The sequence below is a fragment of the Micromys minutus genome (assembly GCF_963924665.1).
Source record: "Micromys minutus genome assembly, chromosome: 1".
Taxonomy (NCBI): Eukaryota; Metazoa; Chordata; class Mammalia; order Rodentia; family Muridae; genus Micromys; species Micromys minutus.
Window position 1 is genome coordinate 24,124,060 of NC_137969.1, and position 25,169 is coordinate 24,149,228.

The 25,169-nt window shown below is 51.7% G+C and overlaps 1 protein-coding gene across 1 annotated transcript in view; it reads right to left on the reverse strand.

The window, feature by feature from the left end:
- Positions 1-24,930, reverse strand: part of PPP2R2C (protein phosphatase 2 regulatory subunit Bgamma) — an 80,528-nt gene extending 55,598 nt beyond the window's left edge. Inside the window, exon 1 of the mRNA XM_080924290.1 lies at positions 24,852-24,930. Coding sequence (XP_080780416.1) covers positions 24,852-24,921 — 70 coding nt within the window. The 5' untranslated portion in view covers positions 24,922-24,930. The remainder of the gene's footprint in view (positions 1-24,851) is intronic.
- Between the last annotated feature and the right edge of the window lie 239 nt (positions 24,931-25,169).

Here is a 25,169-nt window from a genome sequence, read left to right on the forward strand (position 1 = left end):
CTAACAGACTGTCTAACATGCCACCTTCTGCACAGGTGTCCAACACCTGGCCTATGCTCCGGCCATCTGCCCCTAGCAGAAGGTCTTCCCCACCCCCAGGCTACAGACGGACCCCCTGCTTGGGGCTGGAGGGGGCATCATTTTGCTTACCCTAAGCAGAGGACAGACTGGCTTCCCAATAGCCGATGTGAAAATGGTGGAAGCCACAGGGAAGTGGATCTGCCCTCAGGCAACTGCTCCAGCCCTGGGGCCACCAATCTATGACCCACAGAAGACGGTGGAGATTCAGCTCAGCTTAGTCCAAGCGGTCTCAGGCCCTACTGTGTAGCAGGAAGACGCTGATTATGAGGAGGATGATGACGAGGAAGGCGACAGTGAGGATAACTGGAGTAACTACCAAAGCACCACGAGAAATTCACTGCTATGTGCTTCGTGTGAATTAATCTTGTTACTTTCCCAGTAGGCCTAGCATGTAGGCACAATTCTACTCCCCTCCTCCTACAGAGAAAGAAAGTGGGCACAGAAACATCAGGCAACTCACTGCGGCCACATGGCTACACCGAGCTATGGGGCTTGGAGTGCAGGTTCCCTGCCCCCGGCCTGTGTGCTCACCAGCTCAGTACAGAGCAGCTGCAGCTTCCAAGGAGGCTGTGCTCTGGGTGGGGTTCTGGAGGACCCACCCAAGAGAGGTGCTGTGCCTGTGGTCTCTCATCGAACCTGAGGAGAACCAGGCTCCAAGAGCTCACAGCCTGCTCTATGCCACACAGTGGACTTGACCCCTTTTCTCCACTCCCCACCCCCAGTGACCTAGAAAACAGGGTTCCCTAAGAGATCCTGCAGTTTCTAACTTCATGAAGCTTCTCCTTCCCTCTGTTTTCTTTCTTCTCCCCCACTTTTCTTTCTCTCCCCTCTTTTTCTTCTCACTCTCCTCTACCCCATCGTCAGAAGGCTCTCGCCTGCCTTCCCAACAATCTGCCTCTTCTCTGATGTTGCTTCAACTTCTCCCTTCCCACAACTTTATCAGAAGATATATATTCTTTATATATATATATATATATATATATATATATATATATATATATATATATATATATATAAAGAATAAAGAGGCAAAGGGTGCTTTAGGGTACATACAACGCTGTATGGACCCAGCCTTGCTGTCTGCCTGACCATAATAAAACAGGGCACAGTCTAGACTTCCAGACAAGGCCCAAAGACACACGGAGTCTGAGGTAGGTCACAGCCCTCAGCTGGAACTGCAGGAGTCCAGAAGTCAGTAAGCCCTGTGTTCCAATGCCACCTCTGCCACCTCCAGGCTGTGTGACCTTCACCAGTAGTTGAGGCATTCTAGGCCTTCTGTTTCTGGTCTGTTTAAATATGAGTTGTGATGAGGCTCTAGAAGATGCTGGGTGTTTTGGCAAATGTCTTCCCTCCCCACCCTGCCCCAGGAGTCCTATCGGACCATCTGGTCCACGGGCTGCAAACAGATGGCTCTTGGTGCAGCTTACTGGGCTTTGCTTCTCTCAGCCCACGCCGCTGAGGCAGCAGCATGGTGGCTCGTCCTGGTCACACACTTAACTGCTTGCAGCCCTCTCCCAATGGCCATGTCTGGGACCCCAGGCTGGTCCAAAGACATGACTAGAAAAGCGATTAGGTCCCCAATCCAGAGGCAATCTGCACAGGAGGGTGAGGCCCTTGACAACAGGGCAGGGAATGTAGGAAGAGACCCTTCCACCTCTGTAGCCATTTCTTACTGGGTCTCACCCAAGTCATCTGAACTTCTGATGCCCTTGGTCACAAAGGCAGAAAGACTGATACTTAAAGAGGTCACATGGCTTCCCCCAGTACTCTTAGGAGTCCCACCCAGACCTAGATGCTAGGTTTTGGAAGTTTGGGGTAATTATTACACATACACACTCCTTCCTATACCCTGCTATGCCAAAGACAAGACCTCTGCATTTTGATGCTGCAAAGATGACCTCGGGTCTTCTCACTTCTTTACACTGGAAGAAGCTGTATGTGAGGAAGGCAGAGCTCTCCCCTCTCCCAGCACATACACACCCTGCTGGTGGCTTGCCTACCTTCCGTAATATACACAGATTCACTGGGTACTGGGGTAGATAGGAATCATGCCCTAAATGAAGAAGCCGTCCTCACAGGCTAATACCCTCACCCCTGTTGCCATTGGGACCCAGTGCATCCCAAATCCCTCTCTATGGCTCTCTAGGGTGACTCCTGACCATCCCTCTGCAATAGCAAAGAATGTTCCAGATAGTTGTGGGTAAAACAGGACCTACCGGAGGTACTTGTACACTGGGATTAGCAACCATGCCCCCAGTTTCTCAACCAGAAACACAAGGGAGGCCATGAACTAAGGATGGCATGTCAAATGGGTTCCAGTCCACTACCTGCCAATCAAATCCTCAGAACAGTGACAGCAACATCCATCTTCCACACAGGTGCCACTTCGTAAACAGACTGACTACAACACCACACACTCCTCATGCCATCAGACAGAGCCATTGTGCCTCTCAGCACCCATCAGGCCCCAGAACCAGAGGCAGGAGAATTTCTGGGTCCCATTGCTCTACAGCCTCGGTCTATGTTCACTGTCTCCAAGTTTAGATGCCTAAACTGTCCCCTTCTCTAAGGACCCCCATAGCCCAGTGTCTCAGGTGCTTCTGGGCTCTTCAGTTCTGCTGCCACCGGCCACATCACTGTACCTCTCTGTGCTTTGTTTTTCTTGTCAGTAAAAGCCAGTAACAATGGTTATTTAACCTCGGAGCACACCGAAGTTTAAAACCAAGCACTCAGAACAATGCCTGGCCTCAGGAACCATCAGTTAAAAGCGTGAGACAGCAGAAGTCAGAGGCACAACTCCCGAGTTCTTACCACACCCTATACACACTCTCCCTCAGATTCCCAACACCAGGTGTCACTGGCTTAGCCGTGTTCCAGGTCCTCTTCCTCAGCTTCTGCCACAGGGTGGTCCAGCAGCTAGGCCACAGCAGTGGGCAGTGAATCCTCAAAGATACTGGGGTGAAACCAAGCTCTAGGCTTACATCCCAGCTCAGCCGTTTTCCAGGCATAAACCAAGATCTCAGTACCCCTCTGAACCCTAAAGTCCCTTCAACTTTAGAAAGAACACCATTTGCCTCCCAGACCCTGCAGAAGCAGAAAAACACACCCAGAGCTCAGAAGCCTACCATTCATAAAGGGATGGAAAGGTCCCACTACACAGGCTCCACCTGGCAGACACTCCCCTGTGTCTGCCACTTCCTGGGTGGCTTCCCTGCCTCCTAGACTTGGACACCTGTGCTGTCCATCCAGGACTGAGGAAACAGACAGCAACAAGCAGGCAGGCAGGCAGGGCAGACACCATGGCAAGCTCACATCCGCCGGATGGAAGAAGTGAGAGTCACGGAGTTTCTGTAGAACTTTCCTGGGACAAAGATTTCCAGGAGCTAGAAATAAGACGGATGCTGGGAGAGACGAAGGGGTTCTGGGAATTATCTAGTCCATGGTCAGGAAGAGATCCTGAAAGGAACAAAGGCTCAAAACACAGAGTTCTAGGCGGGAGGGCTCTGGAAGTCTCCAAAAGCCCCAGTCTAAGCCTAAAGAAGAAAGAAGAAATTGGGAGGTAGAGCTTGACTTTGGGGGTCCTGGGGAGCCAGAGGAGCCTCTGTAGAACAGCACAAGGTAGGGAGCACCCTCCCTCAGCCTCTGCAGGCCCTGTTGTCAAAGCAGGTCCCTGGCACCCTCTGGTTGGACAGGCTGCAGCAGCAACCAATTCCCTATCTGTGGCTGAGAGAAGCCGCCCACTCCCCGTTTCCATGGGGATCCCCTTGAAATAACCCGGCAGCAGTGGCTGCCCTTCTTCTATGAGGAGGAAGGGCTGGGAGAAAGGCAATGGAAGGAGGCAGAGCTTCCCCGGGACACTGTGGAAACTGAGGTTCCCCGGACCCAATCGTGGGTATTTGAGTCCCATCACCACTCAGCTCCCAAAGGCCCCCAAGGGGGTGCTGTGAGACATCACAGAGTCCTAACCTTTATTCCTCCCTGCTTTATGGGCGAGGGGGACTGTTCCCTTAACAATCTAATGGGAACCAGGACATTGATGATCCCACCAGGGAACCCCCACCTCTCTCTAGGAGAGGCCTCAGGAGGCCCAAGCAAAGGCCTATTTCCAGGGCCACAGCCAAGGTCTCCTTCCAATGACCGGTGCAACCTTGACCGGTCTCTTGAGAAGCTCAGGTATCTAGCATCAGGGCCAATAACTGAAGTGCTACATGCCTGCAGCTCAGAATCTCAGGCTCCTCCCTGGTAGAAAGGGCAGAGATGCCTGAATGTCCTGTAGTAGGCACAGAACTACTGATGCTCAGCTACGCACCCTGGAACAGGGCCCAGTATGGTTTCTGAGAACTGAACCAGTGTCCTCTGGAAGGGCAGTCAATGCTCTTAACCACTGAGTTCTACAGCCCCTCCTCTATTTTTTTTTCCAATAAACAATCTTTCAACTCTGGTAATCTAGAACCCATACCAATCCTCCTGCCTCAGCCTCCCAAGTACTGGGACTGCAGACATGAGCCACCCTGCCTACCTTTCTAAACACTCTAAAGGCTTTCCCAGGCCTGCCAGGTTACTAAAGAAAAAGATCATGATAATTGCAGAAACATAGAAAGTGTTTCCTGAGAGTCTGTGCAAAGCCCTTTCATCCATTTACTGGGAATTTCCTCCACACACGCACATTAGGGTTCAAAAGCCAGTCACTGAATAACATTAAGGTACTAAGAGGTCACAGGAGCTGGGCCAGGTCACAGCCCAAGTGTCCTGACTTGCCCACTAAACAAGCTACCCAAGGGCCAGCCACCCACATGCACTGAGCTCAGGCTAGGCTCTCGGGAAGACCCTGGTGAGAAACCCCATACGCCAGCCTTCCCGTCCCTTCAGCAGGAAAGGCTATGTGCAGAGGTTATGTGGGGTCTCAACAGTTCCCTCAAATTCAACCACTCCAACCCATGCAGGAGGCACACAGTGGCCCATCAAGGCCACGAGCATCATAAGAAAAAATTAGAAAACTGAGAGACTGCTAAAACCCACCAGTGAGCAATGGGCAGGGGCTCCAGCCCCACACGAGAGCCTAACTATTCAAGGACCCTGAGATGCACTTCAGTCCCAGCTGAACACGACTTTCACGTTGGTAGAATCGGCTTCTCCCCCTCAGTGTGCACTGGGCGGGCCACGAGACAGCCTCCAGGCTCCAAAAGTACAGCCTGGAGCTTTTAGTGTATGCAAGGTGCTAAAAAGCAGGTGACTTTCAACAGATCTCCAGGTCCCTGGCAATACACAGGCTGCAGCCTAACCCTCTCCCACCACCCCCTGAGAATTCTAGAAAGTAGTTCCCCACAGGACAGAATGTTCTCTAGAAGCCAAACCTGGCGAGGGTAAGGTTTCCAGAACCTTGGCCAGATGTGGTGTGGGCACAGGCTCCCAGAGGATGCCGTGACTCACTAGGGCAAGAGAGGATGAAAGGAGCCCTGCCCACAGCCTGGAGACCAGGGACCTCTCTGCAAGGCTTCTTTCTCCTCAACTCTTCACAAGCCAGACCTGTGTTCCTAGATCCCCTAAATCTCTTGTTATTCAGTCGCCCGTCTTAGATAACTTTGGGGACTGCGGCTTCCAGAAGTAACAAAATTAGCACCGGAAGCTGCTTGTGTGTGGTAGGAATCCCATCTGTGGAGCTGTCAATCAGACTGAGCTGCTCAGAGCCCTCCCACTACCAACCATGGCCTGTGTGGCTAAACTGTGCCTGAACCTAAGTGAAATAAATCATCAGCTCCTATGGTTGTATGAGCATCAATCGTGGATGTCTATAAGGTTAGGATCCAGCCAGCATCCAAAAGCAATTCCTCGTGGACACACAAGATGCTTCCCCTGCCTTCCCCTCAGCACATCCAGTTTTAACCCAAACACGGGGTCTCGTTCCACTTGGCATTAAGTGTCTACCTCATTCTTCATCTGGGTTACCAAGACACAAAGCTGGGGCTCAGCTTCACCGTCAAAGCTAACCAAGGGCTAGAAGGAAGTGCCAGATGATGCGCTCAGCAGGTCGGTGAAGGGGATTCCGGCCTTGCATGGCCAGCAAAACCACCAGATCTGCCAAGCAAATAACAGAGGGAGGAGGCACCCCAAAAAGCCTGTGAGTGACCAGCATAACCCACACACAAGGAGGTCACCTAGAGCCTCTGAGGTAAGAAGCACTTTGTGCCTGACTTCAAGTTCAGGTCCATCCATTTCTGAGCTATTCTTCTTTCATTGGAAATGACAGTTCTGCACTTGGTGTTGGGCAGCATGTGGAGTTCAGGCCCTGCCAGTCTCCTTCCATGATGCCAGGCTCCTCATCTGAATCCTATGTCCCTCCTTCATCTAAAAGGCATGGTGACTTTGGGACTCCCTGCTCTTTTTCTCCTACCTAACACCAGTCTCCTGATTTTACCACAGCCGGCTGGATCCACTCTTTCAGGAAACCTTCCCTGACCAGACCCAGACTTCACTACCTGACTTGGGCACCTTAGCCTGTGGGAGCCTCTCTCCCACTGAGCCAGAGCTGACCACTCACCCAGCCAGTGTGTACGGTAACTTTCCAGGACACAGACCTGGTCCATCACATCTGGGACCACAGCTCTCCTCCCTTCAAAGCCCCAATGTGTAGTGTGCACCCACTACCCTGCAGATCATCAAGTCAAATCCATGTCCTACCAGTAATGACTGACCCTCAGACAGTGCTCCTAAAAGTCTTTCTGTTCATCCCTAGACACCTACAGTGCTAGACAATGCCACCTTTTATTACAGGGACCAATTCCAAGGGACATGCTGCCACTGTGCGCTCATTTCCTTCTGTGGCTTGCATGTCTGTGTAACTCCTTCTGTCTCAGTGGGGGTGACAGCAGGCAGGGTCTCTGTGGCCTCCCTGAGCAGCCTTGAGAAGGCTGGGGTGATAAATCTAGCCAAGCCTGGCTGAAGCAGAAGCTGCTGGCCTGCAGATAGGTTTTTATAGCCGCCTGCCTGCAGAGACAACACGTAATTAATCCCCAGCCTCCCAGGTTGGGGTGGCCAGGGAGGCAGGAGGACAAAGGAAAAGGCAGGGGTTGGGTCAGCCCCCTCCCCTCCCCTAGAGCTTTACTGGATTGTTTGGGATTCTATGGATGCTATCCTGATGTCACCAGCTCCTGTCTTGAGTTTGACACCTCCCCCAGGGAGGAGCTGAGATATGTGTATTAGGGCAGATGAGCTCCTGACTGGAGTCCATGGTTTTAAGGGTAGCTGGCCACACTGAGAACGCTCTGCTGCTCCAGACGCTCTGCACAGCTTCACACACCCCCCACACACACACAGCTACTCCCCCGCTGGCTGCAGGGGGGAGGCATGTACCGCAGAGGCTTTTCTTTCCTGAACATGCTGGCCTAAGTGTGGTCCTCTGTCAAAGTCCCACTGCCCAACGAAATGACCAGGGATGGGGGGAGGGGGATTTCCTTAACATCAGCATGCAATTTCTGTGTGACCTTGGAAAGATCCCCCAAAGGACATTCTAGTCACTGATTTAGACCCAAAGATGACACAGGGATGCTGGGAGTGGCTGAGAAAAGGTCACAAGTGCACTGGCCTGGGGGCACTGAGCAAGGGAAGCCACAGAGTGGCCTGAGCTCCTCCCAGATGCACAGTAACAAACATCAGGAACAGGTGTGGGTACAGGGACAAGCAGAGAGCAAGGTGTTAAGACCAGGAACCTGCCCCACCCAAGCCTGTCCCAGCTTAGAGAGCCTGTCTTGGCTTAGAGAGACTAGGGCAGGTTCACAGAGCAGAGAACAGCCCCTGCAGCTCCCTGGAAGGAGCCTCATGTACCATGCCAGCGCCGGGACCACAAGGGCCAGAATGGTTTCCAATAAAGCTGCTTCTAAGATGCTGAGCAGACTTGCTGCTGGGAAGGTCAGTGTGTCCTTCCTGGCACCAACGCAGCCAGGCAGAAAGGCCAGCCTGGCTCACCTGTTCCCATTCCGCATCTCCCTGACAAGGCCACCCCAGCCCCACCTTGACTACTGTTGTCTGAGGACCACCAAACATGCAAGGGGTGGACGGGGAAAGAATGAGAGCTTTGTGTATATGAAACACCCACAGGCTTCAGGCTGCCTCCAGCCAAGTTCTGCCCTGTAAAGAAAGCCTCCACTCAACTGCCTTGCCTTGCTCTTTAAGGAGTAAGGGATGCTGTCAGTATCCTTGAACAGGGGAGGGAAAGATATGCACTTCTTCTGCCTGGGCAGGAAGATGAATGTGCAGAGCTCAGGAACCTGGCCAAGGTCAGACAGGGCTAAGCACCACCCAGGCTATCTGGGGGACAGACTGCATTCACCAAGAGTGATTAGCACCATCTCTGGTCCCACCTGTTCTTGTTCTTATACACAAGCTGGCCTCTACCCCGTCTCAAGTATACCGCCCTCCAACAAGGGCTAACCTGCACCTTGGACCAGGTAAATGATAGGGATGCATGTAACTTCTGAGAAAGTCAGGAAGGCCCTGTGGCTTTGACCTGGAAAAGCCAGTTACCTCCTTAGGAATCCAACTTCCCTAAAGCTACATGCTAGAGATGGGATCCTGGCCTTACGGACACCATCATTACCGCCGCCGCCAATGCCGCCGCCACCACCATTACAGAGAGGAACAGCATGTACATTTCAGAACATCAGTTCTCAACCTGTGGGTCTCAACCCCTGGGAGTTAAAATATCAGATACCCTGCATATCAGATATTTACATTATGAGTCATAACAGTAGCAAAATTATAGTTATGAAGTAGCGACACAAAATGGTTGGGGGGGGGGGGGTCATCACAGCATAAGGAATTGTAGTAAAGGACCACGACTTTAGGGAGGTTGAGAACAAGTGCTTCAGAGAGAAGACTGGCTCAGCCTTCCCTTGACTCTCACAACTGGGAAGCAGAAGAAAGCATTAGCTGCCTGCTTCCCTAAATGTCACACAGCCCTAATAACTGCAGCTCTTGAAGAGAGACAGGTGTGTGCAGCAAAGCCTCCCGAAGGCCTCTGCATGTCAGTAGGGCCACCCCTGCTCCCTCAGGGCTCACAAAGTTCTGCCCAGACCACAGGCCTGGTTTTCTGCAGCAAAGATTGGGAACCAGGGACATCCTTGGTTACACTTACTCTTAACTAATTTGCTGCAGAGACAAATTAGCTGCTCTGTGTATAGGCAAGTTATACCCCAATTGGCCAAGGGCACAGCGCCAGCCCCACCTCAGAAGACCCCCATCTAGTGACAGTGAGCATGGCCCACAGCACCTATAAGCAGAATTAGAGTTGGTCCTTTTGAAAAGGCAGAGAAACAAAGACCTGGGCAGCTAGGTTTCTCTAGATCACTCCTACAGTCGTTGTTTAAAAGGCCTGCCTCTCTGAAATACACCCAGAACAAGATCTTGTGGCCAGTGAAGTTTAGCTTGGCAGGCAACGACGATGTCCAAGTTTATTCAAGCCTTCAAAAAAGGACACCCAACACTTTTAACAAGACTTGACATTCCTAGAGTGGCAACGTGAAGACAGCCTGAGATGCAGGCCAACAGACCTACCCATGATGCTCAGCATACCCCATAACACTCAGCAGATCTTACTCTAAGACAGCAAGAGCTGGATGAGTGGGCGTCGACAGCAGGGGAGAGGTTCTCTCTCCATTAGTGACAGTTACATCTTGTCAAACTGATAGGATTCAGAATCACCAGGGAAACATTCCTGCAGAGGTCTGACAGATCAGGGTAAACTCCACCCTGAATGTGGGTGGTGACCCATGAGCTAGGGTCCTAGACTAAATCCAGAGGAGAAAGAGAGCTGAGCACTGGCATTCTCTCTACGCCTCTCTACACACCTCTAACTGTAAACCCAAATAAACCTTTGCTTAAGTTGCTTCTGTCAGATACTTAGTCACAGCCAAAAGTAACAACTACACCACCCTCCTCTGCAGCATCCAACTTCCCAATTCCCGGCCTCCAGCTCAGCCTTTCTTCTCCCTCATACCCAGGGTTCCCACCAACTGGTATGGATCTCCTGTCCTATCCGCCACCAGCTTTGGCCACCTCACAGGGACCTTTTAGCCACTTGCAAGAAGTATTCATCCCAGCCCTCTAGGATCCACCACGCCTGCCTAGAACCTCCAAGACCGACCAGCGATGGCTCCACAACACAGAATACACCAGCTGATCCTGAGCACTGGGCCTCACCCACAACTGGGCCACCATTCTCCTGCCTGGAAACCTACCACCACTGCTTCCCTTCTGCCGTGCCATGCAAAGCCTGGGTACCTCCGAATGCTCGGTTCCAGGCTGCTGCCGGGCCCACTGCACCCCATCATTCTAGATCAGGACCCTCTGCTTCATCTCTTTGTCTCCATGGGTCCTGTGGAGTGGCACTGCATAATATTCCTTCCTCTTGTACCCCTGCCCCCCACATACCTACCACAGTCAACATCAATGTGATGAATGAATTCATGTGTAACTACTTGAATGCATGATTATCTGTATTTGATGAAATAGTCTAAGGCCAATAAAACTGTTTACTATAAGCACATAATACTAGGGGAATGTTTCCAGCGTGTTTAATATTTTAAAAGAAACAAAACTGTTATAATGTGAGGGGGGCTTAAAAGGTAATATACAAAATGCATACAATGTTTCTGTCGTGGTAAAATCAGGGATATCATGCCTAACTCCCTTCACACACACACACACACACACACACACACACACACACACACACACCTTTTTCTTATTTTCGGCTTCTTCAAGCCTTTCTGTAGTAAGGTAAATCACAGAGAAGTGCAATAAAACCTTCCCACTGGAGCACCTTGCCAGGCACTGCCACGCCCAGCCCGACAGTGTGGGGCTCAAGAGGATGGACTAGGCTCTCATGGCTTCCATAAAGTGCCTAACCTCTCCTCCGGGCTATGAAATATTCACGGTGTTTTTACTGTCTTCCTCATGGAGAGAAGGCGTAGGAAAGGCTAACGCCCGGTTCACTCCATCGAGGCCAATCCACTCCAGATGGGCCCAAGATGCACAGACTGGTGGGGGATGTGCCCACAAGAACATCAAGGAGGGACAGCAGAGTCCCTGTCAGAGCTGGGCCGTGACAGCAAGGAGGCCGGATGCCTGACCCTCTTGAACTGCAGCCTTTGGTGGGGAGAAATCACTGCCTTCATCCGGGGGATGAAACACCACGGAGGTCTCACCCTAGAAGGGCAGTTACTGCACTTCCAGCACTGGTGTCCTCCCTTCACACGGAATAAGGGGAAGTGTCAGTGGTGGTCCAGGCTAACTTAGCTCAAAGTCATTTTGGCAGTCAAGGAGGCGGTTTACAATCGCCCTGTGACCTTTAACAAAGACATTACGGGCTCTCTTTCCGATGGTTACAAATGTACAGGGAAATGAATAAGTAAGATGCTATTTATTAAGGACACTGTAGGGGGCAGGTGGAATGGGGGTCCAGAAAGGTCTCTCTCTGTAACCCAGGCTGGCCTTAAGCTCACAGCAATCCCCCTGCCTCAGGCTCTGGATGATACTGAAATGGCAGGTGTGAGCCACCAGCTTAGTTTCCTTTCCAGTTCTTAGGATAAAACACCCTGAGATAGTGCAGCCTAAGGGTTTATTCTGCTTCACAAAGGTGTAAGTCAGAGCAGCGGGAACTCCAGCTGGTCATATCACAGACACACCCAAGAATGCTCCCTAGGGCTGGCCAGTTTTTTCCACCCCTTCCAGTCCAGGTTGCACTACTCAGAACAGCTCCAAAGTTCAGAGGCTCTTCCTACAAGAGTTACCACAATCATGCTAATCCCACACGAATGCCCAGAGGCCCTTCTCTAGAAGGTTCTAGACTTTATCAAAGAGACAGTATCAACTCAACTGTTAATCCCAACCCCCATGTCTGGCTCAGACACTGGAATTGAAAGCACTGTGAATTCTGAGGAGGCATGCATTTTCTTCCCTTGGCTAGGACAGTGGTCCAGACCACACTGGCTTCTTCTACTTGCTGGGGTCTGGGCAGTTGAAGCTGAGGAAAAGTTCTTCCCTTTCAAAATCTAGAGCACGTGAGGCTCCATCCTTGGCTTTCTGCTTCATGGGGTACCATCAAGTTTCTATAAAGCTGGATGTGGTGGGGTTCAGTGGGAGTATACTAGTCTGGAATGTCCAAGGCCCTGGATCTGAGTTCCTTCAACATAGTATTTCCTGTGCCTTACTCCCCTGAGGGTACTCCATCCTCGAGGCACACTATTTCCCATTTCCATGGAGACCAGGCTGCAGATGACCCTCTTCAAGGCCAGCAGCTCAAGTCTCTGACTTCTACAGTTTGCATTAATCCAACTCCTACTTGATGAATACATTCATGGAGAGAGCATTCTCTCTGCAGGGCTGACACAGAAGACAAGTGTTCTACCACAGAGCCTCCCTCCCTGCCCAATGCATCTCTCATCTCTCCTCTCTCTCTCTCTCTCTCTCTCTCTCTCTCTCTCTCTCTCTCTGTGTGTGTGTGTGTGTGTGTGTGTGTGTGTGTGTGTGTGTGTGAATTATTCTTAATTGCACATCATCAAGTGAGCTTGTCACAGAGGAAGTCCAGCAGTCCACTCGGGCTGGCCGTCACAAAATGTCACCGCCTGGGTGGTATTTATTTCTTACTGCACTGGGGTCTGGAAGGTCAAGCAAGGCCCAGGCTAGTTTTCCATCTGGCGAAGACTTCTGGATTCACATCATCTCTTCCCTGTGTTCTCAAGTCTAGGTGCAAAGGAGCTCTCTGGAGGAATTAGCCCTAGTGACTGAAACGCCTCCCGGAGGCCCTTACACAGAGGTTTGGACTGACATGAACTAACAGAGGGCACCAATATTCCACAAGGAGCCATGGAAGCTACACAATGGTCCAGTTAGGTTGTCCGTCCCTGGGTGGACAGATGAGTGCGGCCCATCAACATAGACTAAAAGATGGGCCTTGGTCACATATCATAGTCTAGGGACAAGGAGCCCTCCAAAGCTGGTGTTCACTTGGGATGGTTCAGTTCCCACACTGCTCAGAGAGCTCTGAACTATGTTGTCCAGGATTGAGACATTACCATTTACTGCAACACTAAACTATAAATGGACAACAACTGGCCCTGGAGGATTAAGCCCGGGGTGTGGCAGAGATGACACCAGATGAGGAGCTCACCTGCACTGCTGAGGCCAGGTGTGAAGAGGGGCTATTCATGCCCTTCCTCCTTCAAATACACTTTGCAGGCCCCAATAGATAGCAGGTGGTGATCTGGGTACAGAGGCAGCAGACACACCCAGTGGATGTGGTGTCTGATGCCAAGGTGTGGGACAGGTCCCCAGCTGTTGCAGAAAGACTGTTGGGCTCCTGCCCTTCGGTCTCGGGTGGCTTCCCTCTCCCTAGGAGAGCTTCGAAGTCATCAGCAACAGAAGCTGAGAGTCTAACACAAGGGATCACTGGGCGGGATGGGGGGGGGTGGTGAAGAGCCACAGAGAGACCACACGTTTTGGGGCAAGTGGGAGGAGACAGGAGCAGGATAGGGGACTCAGTGTGAGAAGCCATCACTGGTGAGATATCTATTGCGTTGAATCTATCTTTCACTGGGCAGGTCTCGGGGGCCTCTCTTCCCTCCCCACATAGTTGATCTGACTCAGAGTATTTTACCTGCAGGGTCTTCTCTACTCACTGTGGTAGTCACTCGCCCTACAGTAACCCTGGCTGTTGGCTCTACCAGAAGCCTCCTTACAAAATGGCTGCTTCCAAACCCAAACATGCCCAAAGAGCAAGACCTGGCCTAGAGCACAGCCTATCATTGGCTGGACTCCAAAGCTACACACTGTCACCTCCTCCATGTTCCATTGGTTCTTCTCAGAAGATGACAACCACATGAATCATCAAGGGTGCGGACTGACAGACAACCACATAAAATTAAGTACTACAAGGAGAAAAATGAAAAAACAAGGAGTGTTTGCTGCAGAGGTGACGGGTGATCAGAAAGACAGGCAAGGAGGGCACACACATCCCTCAGCCAAAGAGAAGCCTTGGCTCACCACATACCACTTCCGATCACCACGTCTTTACGGTCATGTTGGCAAGTGTGGGAGGTTTCACTGTAGCAGGCTCTGGGGCACTGCTGAGTGAAATCCTTGGGGAGAGCTGAGAGTCCGTGGAGACATTCCAGAGCAAGCCCACCTGCTTCCCGGAGAAAAACAGCAAAGGTGCACAAAAGCATCCAGAGAGGGGCCCTTCACACCCCCTGGCAGATGGTGCTCCTACAACAAGCACCAGCACGCAACTTAGTAAAATTCCTAGGAAGAGCTCTTGACAGATACTACCAGTGGTAGCAGTGTCCTTAGAATTCATTTGTTGAAGCTTTTATGCTCCACCCCAGGAGCTCAGAATGTGCTTGTGCTTGGAGACAGATTCCCTGAAGAGGTGGCTGAGGTAAAAGACGCTCTCATAGGTTGGTCCTAATCCAGTGTGCCTGGGGACCTTACAAGGACACAGCAGAGAGAGACGGAGACAGAGAGACAGAGAAGCTCATGAGGACACAGAAAGAAGGTACTGTCCACCAGCCAAGGAGAGAAGACCCTAAAGGCCACCTTTGACCACAACTTGACTTTGGATTTGTCACAGTCCAGAACTGTGGGCTGATACATTTCTACTGTTGGCTGCTTTGTCCCCAGCACATCAGAGGGCTGCATCTGAAGGTTCAGACAGAAGGCTGGGGCCCTTCTAACCTGAAAGTTGTCAATGCGCATTAGTAAGGGGGAGCTTAAAGAGCAAGCCCCAGCATTAACCCCCGCATTTGATAAATGATCCCCCCCCAAAAAGAATGCGTGTTTCAGTTACAGAGTCAATACGGAAATGGATCAGAATATGGATCCACTAACTATGATAACGAAATGACAGACAGACAGACGGACAGACATGAGTGATAAGATAGATACTAACAGATACTTGATAGATATGTAGATGATAAGCAGGTAAATAGAAGATAACATATATATATATATATATATATATATATATATATATATATATATATATACCTACATAAAAGAAAATATCCCAAACTTTCAGCAATGAGGTTTCCTTTCTTCTGAATTACCTGACCTTCATACACATGCACATATATATTCTGTGATATTACAACAGAAATTAAAATGCTTCCAAACAAGGATAGGCCCACATGACTCCTCAGGGTTGACAGTTCAAAATCCAAACTCCTTACTGGAGCATTTCATTTACAAGTCTCCCTCGTACACTGCCCCCCACCCACCCACTCCATGAATCCCCTGCATTTAGCAACCTCGAAGGCTGCTCCTACGAGGTTGCCGCACTCCCAGCCTTTATTCCCGTGAGGCCGATTCCTGTGTACACCTTGTCCACCTGGGCTCAACCTTTGAGGCCTCAGCTTAGAAGGCAATCCTTTCCCTCGGTAATTTCTGCCTCTCCACTCTGATCCCTCATCACCAGGGAACAGGGGACACTGAGGTCAGCAAGGTTGGGGAGGCCAGTGAGCTACATCCACACAGCATCTCAAGGAATATAGGGGAGGAGAAAGTTAACAAATGGAAGGGTCGGGGCCCCATAATGCTGCCCACCACCAGGCCAGCCATAACTGTGATGATTAATTGCTAATGACACAGGGTCTAGAATCACCTGGTGTCCTGGTCTCCAGATAACCCTGGGGGGTGGAGAGGATCTTCTTAGTTGGGTTAACTGAAGAAGGAAGACAGGGTTGGATCATTCCATGGGCGGGGCTCTAGACTGAATGAGGCACAGACGATGGGTTAAAAAGACTGAATGCACACCAGCATTCACCTTCCCTTTTCCGACAGCAGACCCAAGGTAACCCAGCTACGTTAGGCTCCTGCAGCCACAATTTCCCTACCCTGGTGGGCTGTACTTTGACCTGAGCGCTAAAATAAACCCCGTCTCCCTTGAGGCGCTATCAGAATGCTTTATCATATAGGCAGCCAGGACTTTTAGCCACTGGGTCTGGGGCTCCTGTGGAACTGGTGTTAATTGTGGCGTTGCCACATTCTAGATGAAGAGTCCCCAGCATCCAGACCCCAGGAGCCTACCCTCTTCTCCCAGAGAGTACTGGCTTCCCACATACTGACTAATTCTGGAGTGAGGGCTTCTCAGCAGCTCCAGGAGCACACACAGGTGACCAAGTGCCAGTCTTGCTCCTCCTCGCACCCTGGGGAGAAAGATGGCTTGTCCCCTCTGTGCCAGGCCCTGCAGGGCTGTCCTATGTGTCACCCCACACCTCAAGGGGAAGTCAGCCACACCCTCTCTTCCTCATCTTCCATGTAGTCATCAGGTATGGTTTAAGAGGCCCCCTTTAGCTACTGAGCAGGTTTGAACCAGCTAAGGCACTGGAAGCTCTTGGCAAAGGGCCAGACTTCTGACTGACCATTTGGCATGGACTTATAGAGGTGACACTGTGATCCTTACAAGGCCACACAGAGTGCCTTCAGCAGGTCGGAAGTTTGAAAATGGAGAACAGCCCAGCCTGGACCATGAAACACTTGAGAGGCAGGCCCAGCTAGTTGCAGACATGAGCCTCATCTCCTGCTCCACATCAGTCCACGCGAGATTTGGGGACAACTGTGTGGCTCCTACACATTTCAAAAGCTGAAGCCTGGGTGGTTGGGAGCCCCTATGCTTCGAAAATAAAAAATGCATCTTAGAGTTCAATGGCAGCTGAGTATTCGGAGTGGCCACACATGAACAGACAGGACGCTGTGGATCTCCCTGGATATTCCACATACTCTGATTTTTACCGAGGGGGGAACAGAGGTGTGGGCACTTGCCTAGCATCTTGAATTTCATAGGGAATAAAGCTGAAGTTTAAATGTAGGCAGGCCATCTGCCCGTAGGCTTGGCCACCACACTTTAGTAACTGGGACCACCAGGGCAGTGACAGCTGGCCTGCTCACTTCTGATTACACGCCATGCCTTAGGAGGTAGAGTTTGAGACGTCTGTGCAACTTGGCAGTTATGGGCTCCTTGGAGAAAAGGGCCCTGAAGTGGGGGGCCGGGGGGGACAGGGAGGGTCTATAGGATTCTGCCTGTTAGCTCTAAGAGCTGCAAGGTGAGCATCATTCCCAGGTCTAGGATGCTGATGCAGGAGGCTATGGGACTTTAGTGCTCTTCACCCAGGACAGCCAGTACAGTCAGTGTGTGCCTGGCAGTGTCGGGACTCCTCTCCTGAGCCCAGAACACAGTTGCCTGCTGCCCAGGGAGCAGAACCCACCCAAAGAATCACGGTGGACCTGACCTTGACACAGTAGTGCCATTGTCCTCCAAGACATGGGCTGAATGGCCCATTCAGACAAAACAAAGGCTGCCTCACAGGCTCTGGCTTGGCAGTGTGGATTGCTCCCCACCACAAATGGGGTCCTCAGCCCAAGGGTGCTTTCGGCTGAATACACAGGTGATCCCATAAGGTGAACTTGGAGGAAAAAAAAATGAAGCCTGAGCCCATTCTGCCATCTGCCTTCAGGAGTGACAGGGTTAAAATCTGAATTCTAAAATCAAAGAAGCTCTAGAGGCTGAGGCAGAAGGAGTGAAAGTCCAAGGCCTGCCTGGGCTACAGAATGGTGAGTTCAAGGCCCATCTGAGGGTAAACCAGTCTCAAAATGAAAATAAGAAGCCTACAGTGTCGCTCCGTGGTAGAGCACTTGCCTAGCACGTGTAAAGAAGAGAAATAAGTGGGTGTCCCTTCTCCCTATTCCATCTCCTCACCATTGGTTTCTTAAATGCTATTATCTTGAAGGTTAATGTCTCTGGATGTCACTGCTTAGACACAGTATCTAGCAGGGCTGGCTCCTTCAGTGGAGACATTCCGCAGGCAGAGGGCCATGTAGGGGAAGAGTGGCCATGGAGCAATAGTAGGCATTGAAGGGAAGGAGCCTGTTCCAAACCTCCTTGGAGTCCCCACCCCCACCCCGACTCCCCAGAACCTTAGCTCCAAAAGACATGCTTGGAAATTTCAAGATAGAGCAGCACAGCCAGACTGGCCCCACACACTTGGTACAGGGTCCTTGCAGACTGTCCAGGCTGTGCAGGAGACCAGCCCTGCAGCCAAGCCTGGAAAACCACATGACCTCATGCTGAGTTAGGAAAGCAGGTTCAATCTTGTTTCTATAATGACATTACTGTTGTTATTAAAAAACAGACCCAGGCGTAGAGACAGACTCAGTGGAGGCTTGCAGGCTGCCTGCATGGGCGGTCCCTATGCCCCCCCATCCTCCCACCCACCCCCACCCCGCCAGTTCCCACCTTCCACACCTGCTACTCTCTCCAGGAAACCCCAGGACTTCACCTGACAACACTGCTCACCTCCCAAGGCCCGGAACATCTCTTGTCAAAATGTCCCTTAGCTTCTGGAGCCTTAAGGACAAAACCCAAAAGCTAGAGGGGAAAGCAACAGCCAGGAGCCAGTGAGGGAATACACCAGAACTCGGCTTTGAGGAGGAAAAGGCACAAAGCAACCGTTTGTGCCTGCTCTGCTCCAGCGGAGGGAAGGGGATCCAGGAGCCAGGTGTGATGGTAGCCCCTGGAGCTCCAGAGACATGGGAAGGAGGGTCAAGAACTTGAGGTCAGCTTCCACTACATATCATGATTTGGAGGCCATCCCGGGCTGCATGACACTGGGCAGGTGGAGGCAGGAGTTCAGGGGAAGTAGCGTTGGTGACTTTCTTCCCCACATTTAACTGTAGTGTCTACACAGCACTTTGATCATTGATAAGCTACCAGCCAACACGGGGAAACTGATGCCCACAGATGTAAAGGATGTGACCCTACCTCCCCCAACCCATTAATGGGAGGGTATGGAGCCTAGGAAGGCTCACTAAGCCTCCAACAGAAGCAAGGGGAACACCATTCTAGCAAACTCTGGCTCTTCCTGGATTACATGTCAGAGCCACTAACCCCTCCCCTAAACTCAGTTTCCTCCTAGGTGGGGGTGGGGCTCTGGCTGGCCAGGTTGATGAGAGTTCTGAGGGCAACTCATGTCTCATTTAAGGATGCTATTAGGAGGGGGCTCCTGAGCTCCAGTCCCTGGTGAGCTGGGAACAATCTTCCCAATGGCAGGGGGGAAACTTGCAGAGACAGAGACATCAATGCAGTGACTAGTGACCTACCTAAGCAGTAGCCAGGACCATGGAGGAAAATCCAGGGCCAAGCAGCCCTGACTTGACCTGCATAAGAGACAAGGGAAGGTTCCCCAGATAAGAAGCTAATGTAAACCCCCTCCAGGTTCTCCTACCTTCAGTCTCCTGGGTGCTAAAGGTTTCTTCCTGGGTTTCCTGGCTGAAAGCCTGAGGTAAACATCAGAAATCTCCCCTCCTGCCACAAACAATGCAGGCTTAACACTGGTCCCACAGCCAGGGTGTGAAGATGGCTATGAGAAACCAGGGGGCTTCTGTATTATACCAAGTGGGCCCCACTTCCTAAATCTTATACTCATTCTCTTGCTCCCGTTTTTGGAAGCTGCCGGGGAAAGGAAATCAACCTTGGACCAATCAGAGAAGCCCAAGGTCTCTTTCTAGGTGCCGAGGTCAGGGAGGGGAGGCTGGCCAACGGAGGGATCAGTTTACACTCTGGACATTGGAGGGATGTGCTAGATGCCACAGGCCAGACCCCTGCTCACCTGAACCCTCTGTATTCCTTCAGCTATAAAGCCAGCACAGTCCTGTAAGGACAGACAACTCTACCATCGTACAGAATACACAGGCATGAGTAAAGAGACACCTGCATTCCGGAGTGACACCTGAGGAATTTTGGGAAATCAAAGAGACCATGCTCCCTCAGTATGTATGTAACGTTTGGAAACTGGGCAAATGATCGCTGCTGGGACTGCCTGTAGGCTGAGCTCCTGTCCCAGGACCACAGCTGCATGCTGTGGACAGCCCAGAGGATATGCTGGACAACACGCTACGAGAAGGATGATGTGTGGGCCAGGTCTAGCCAAGCCTGGACATGTCCATCTTAGTCTGTAACTGAGTTTTGGGCCTGTCTCCAAACAAAGCCAAGCAGCATCCTTTGGGAGATCCATGTGGTTCTTGAAAATGTCTGATGGACACATGCCAGTACCCCATTCTAGAGCTCCCCCTTTCTTAGGCTCAGATCCATCCACTGCCCTGATAGCTTCTACTTAATTATGTATTCCTGCTTCCCAGCACCCCCATCCTACAACCCCCTTTCCTAGGCTCAAATCCACACACACACACACACACCAACAGCTTTTATTTCATTCTTATCCCCATTCCCCAAGTTCTCTGTGCCCTGCACCCACAGCCAAGAGCACACCAACCCTCAACACAGCTGAGTTCAGTCAAGAGCATGCACCAAAAAACCCCACCCAGCTATTCTAATTCACAGCAAGGTGTGTTTGTGGCCTGGAGTGGTGGCCCTCCATAACCCTCTATGTGGGAGGTAAGAACAGTGAACAGGCCCATATGAGGTGATCTTTTGCAAGTGGGAACAGTTGAATGCAACAAGATGGCAGTTGTGTGGTTCAACGGTTAGCCCTGTACAAGAAAGGATCAGGAGATTATGTCCAGGGAAAAAGAGATAAAAGGTGTGGTTCTGACCTTAGAATCAGAGAAGGACACTTGCAGGCCACTGAATTTGCCTTTCCTTTATTAGATAAGAAAGTGGAACTGAGACTTCTCCACATTGAGAGCTAATTAGCAACACACGGCTGTAGAAGCCATTCTCTTCCAGACGGCTGAGATCTCTGAGTCAACATGAAGTCCAAAGTTTCCATCTCAGCAGCTCCTGAGTCAGGCTGACTCAAACAAGATTAAAAAGAAGTCATGGCTCCAGGTTGTCTGGAGAGAGTTCTCGGTACAAGGGCCTCTACTCCAGTATCAGAGGGATCTCCAGACTTGGTGGGGGGGGGGGGATGAATATCTTCTTAGCTCCTATGTCCAGTTAGTAGAGAGTACGAAATGCAAACATGAGGGTAAGAGTTCAATCTTCAGCATGTACATAAAAACCCAGTGCACACATGCACACAGTCACACAAGGAACCCACACTGGGAAGGTGGAGATAGGTGGATTCCTAGAGCCCACTGGTGAGTCAGCCAGACCTACCAATAAACTCTGGTTCAATGGAAGATCCTATGCCCACAAAAGAAATAACTGTGGGACTGGAGCAATGGATCAGGTAAGAGTACTCGCAGTTTTTCCAGAGGACCTGGGTTCAATTTCCAGAACCCCTATAATGGCTGAGAACCATGGGTAACTCCAGTTCCAGAGAGTCCAAAACCTTTTTCTTACATCTCTGGGTCACAAGCACACCTTAGGTTAGCAAAAGAGCTAAGACATTGTTGGTACAACAGAGTGAAATGTCTTTATGTGGGCAGATCATCCATTCCTAACAGAAGAAAGATGGCATTAGGAAGAAATGCTAGACCAAAGCAAGCTCTAAAATCAGAAATGCAAACTCCTGAGTCTACATCTCCACATCTGGCATCAAAGGACTCTTCAAAACCTCAACTCTCCCCAGCTTTGTTTCTCTCTCTTGGGATGGTTGCACACCTGGTCTACAGTTTTCCTTAGGTATTCCATGACCCTGACTCTTCAACATCTTGGGGTTTCCAAGGCAATCTAGGGGTTATGTTCACATCATCAACAGCCTTTCTGGGCCTCCACTCAGTGACACCCCTGATGCGTGCCTGACCTCAGTAGCTTTCCTTAGCCACAATAGGACATTCTTCAACCCTTTCCTTATATCTTTGACTCTAAATCCAGAGCCAGTGGCTGAAGCTCTACAGTTGGATGGGGCTGAAACTTGCTCTCCTTATTCAACCTCATCTGCATCAGCTTCCTGTTTTCAATGGTTTCCTTTCGAGCTTAAGCTTTTCTTTAACTCCTTTTCACAAGTTGGAACCTTAGCTGAGTAAGCCTTGCCCCCCCCCCCCAGGTCAGGTCGCCACTCCCTTCTATTCCCTTTAGCATCAGACTTGTCTTTAACTTTTTTTAAAATCTCCCTGAGCACTGGGCTTAGTTCTATTACACTTCCTGGTGCTCCTTTTCTCCTGAAACTATATGCTTTGTGTTTACCTTTGTCCAGATTGCTCCTTTTCATGATAGATCTACATTAGAGTGATTACTGATAACCACACAACAGAGTTGATACTAGGCTGTCTTGAAATTTCCTCTGCTAACACCATTATTCAAAACAAAACAAGCAAAAAAAAAAAAAAAAAAAAAAAAACTTCTATTCAGCTTCAGGCAGACGTTTAGAACAAGAGCATAAAAGCAGCTATAATCTTTGCCAAAATATCACAAGAATGGTCTCTAGGCCCCTTACTAATAATAGTATTCCTCCTCTCTGAAACCTCTTAAGCTGGGCCCCACAGTTCAAAATGCCCTCAGCATTGTCTCCCATACTCATACTAGGATGAACAGTTAGGCCCGGCTTAGTTAGTGTTCAGCGAATTTTCTAGCAAAGGCTCAGAGTCGTCCATTTTCTTCCAACGAACAGCATGGTGAAGTAACACTCGCTCCCACCTCTGACTTAGTGCTCTATTGCCGTCAGAAGACACGTGACCACGGCAACTCTTAGAAAACAAAGCCCACAGTTCCAAAGGCTTGCTCAGTCCAGTATTGGGTGGCAGGGAGCATGGTAGCAGGCATGGCGCCATGGTGATGGGTAAAAAACTGAGAGTTCTACATCCTGGTCTGCAGGTAGAAAGATGGAGACTGAGTCTGGAATGAGCTTTCGGAACCCCAAAGCCCACCCTGAAGTGACACACTTCCTCCAGCAAGGCCACACCTTCTAATCCTATTATACAGTTCCACTCTGGGTTACTGAGCATTCAAATATAGGACGCTCTGGGGGCCATTTTCATCCAAGCCCCCACAGTGTGAACAGAACTCAAACTGTTCAGAGGATATTTAGGATTTGCCAAGAGACTCGGGGCTCTCGCTAGCAAAAAAAAAAAAAAAAAGTACAGACATTGGAGTGGGGGGTGTTGTTTCCTCCCATTGTGCAAATTGTGCAAATAGGGAAAGTGAGGCACATGAAAAAAGGCTTCCCCACGGATCACAGGGTTCTTTACTACAACACAGAATGAGTGAGGGCAAGGGACCTCCATCCAACCCCAGCCTTGGAATCTTAAGATTTGGCGAATGGCAGCCACTAAACCATGAAGGTACTTCCTCCTGCGAACCTGGCTGAGGTAGGTTTTTTAAGGAAGAGGAAGTAGGATACGGTCAGGAGCAACACTTTGAGCTGTCCGCCTGTGAGGTGGGGACCATGGCATTTTGTGCTTGATACACATAAGATCTGAGGCCCGCTGGATCCCAGTGTGCAGATGAGAAAACTGAGGCTCCCCGCCCCCGCCCGCCCCGAGAAAGCCAGAGCAACACTGGCCCTGCACACGACTCCCTGCCATGAAGCCCCGCAGCCAACCAGCCACGCAGGCTGCCTTCTGCCGCTAGGCAGGCTGTGAGCAGATAATCATCTTCAGGAAGCGCGACCCTCCTCCGCATCACCCAGCGGGCGACAAAGGGCTGAGTTTTGCTCCAGGAGCCTCCCAAAGCCCGGTTAGGGTAGCGCCAACACCCAGCCCGGGCCTGGCAGCCCTGCCCCCTCTCCCCGCACACCCCGCAGCAACGCGTGACTCAGCGGTTCTCCTCCGCGCGCGCGGAGCCAGGCTCTCAGCATCAGCATCCGCACTCCCGGGTCGCACACCTAGCCTCTGCCTCCCGGGTCCGCGCGCCCGCCGGGAGTCGCCGCGCCCGCCTCATTTCCGGCGGAGCTCGGCACTGGGGAGGCCATGCCCACGCAGGATCCTTGGAGCAGGCACCCACGCGCGCCAGCCCCGGGGACTCAGTGCCAGGGCCCCTCCCCCCGGGTCAGCCACCTGCTTAAACCCTAGTCACCCTCCCCACCAGGCTCGCAGCCCCGGGAAAGAGGCGCCTACACTGCCCAGGGAGGTCTCCAGCACCAGCGTGCCGGCGGGCTGCTGAGGCCAGGTCTGGGCACTCCCCTCACTGCAGCAGATTCACTCTGCGCGCAGGAGCTGTCCCCACCGTTCCTATGGCCAGTCAGGGCCTGGGGACTCCGGAAGTTACTGTCACATTAGCAAAGGACACCGATCCTCTGCATCCCACCAGCCTTTACTGGGGGCTGACGCACAGGGCCAACTTAGGGGGTTTTAAACGCGGAGCCTCTTTGGGGTAGCATGCCCCACTTTTCCGGAAAACCATGAAGGTCTGGCTCAGCTCCTGTCTCAGTAGCGCTACCCAGCAATAAAACAGTAGCTCCTACGAGCCTCCTTTCCCCCCTCCCACTCAGGGGACCAGCCTCTGGAAGCCAGGGAGGTGCCAGGGCATCTGAACCCTAGAGGATCTGGCAATGGAATTTTTCCCTCCTAGGTCCCTCTCCAGGGAGAGGGCAATCTAGAAAATTCTGGCCGGGCTGAAAGGGCAAATGAAGGATTTTTAAGCCTTTCCAGGTCCTGGAGATTTCCAGATTTGCTGCAGCCTTGGGCTTTGTAAATGATAGTCAGGGCCCGATCCAGTGCCACCCGGCGGGGGAAGGACATCTGCGTTCCCGAGGGCAGCAAGGAGGAGGGCGCTGGGCAGCGGCCGAAGCCCCTGGGTTCCCTCCCTCCTGGCCCGGGGTCAGGGTGGGGGTGGGGGGGACACGACACACAGCGCGCGGTCCAAACCTTCTGAGGGCATTCGGTGCGACGGCATCCCCACGCCGCGGCCAGCCGGAGGGGGTCTCAGACAACACGTACGTTACCTTCTGTCACATAGCTGTGGTCCCGCAGGAAGCTGTGGTTAATTTTCCGCGTGTCCGTGTCCTCGCCCATTGAAGGCCGCGCCCGGTGCCCTGGGCATGCCCCGCCGCCGCACACCGATGCAATCCGCAGAGGTCGCGCCGGGCGCGCGGGCCATGCCGCCGCAGCCTAGCAGGGTCTCGGGCCGCCGGGGCCCGGGAGGGCGGGCATCGCGGTCGGGTGGTCGGGGACGGGCGGGCGGGCGCCGCGCTCAGGCGAGCGTGCGGCGGGCAGGCGGTGGCCGCAGCGTGGGGAGGGCCGGGGCCCGGGCGCGCATCCCG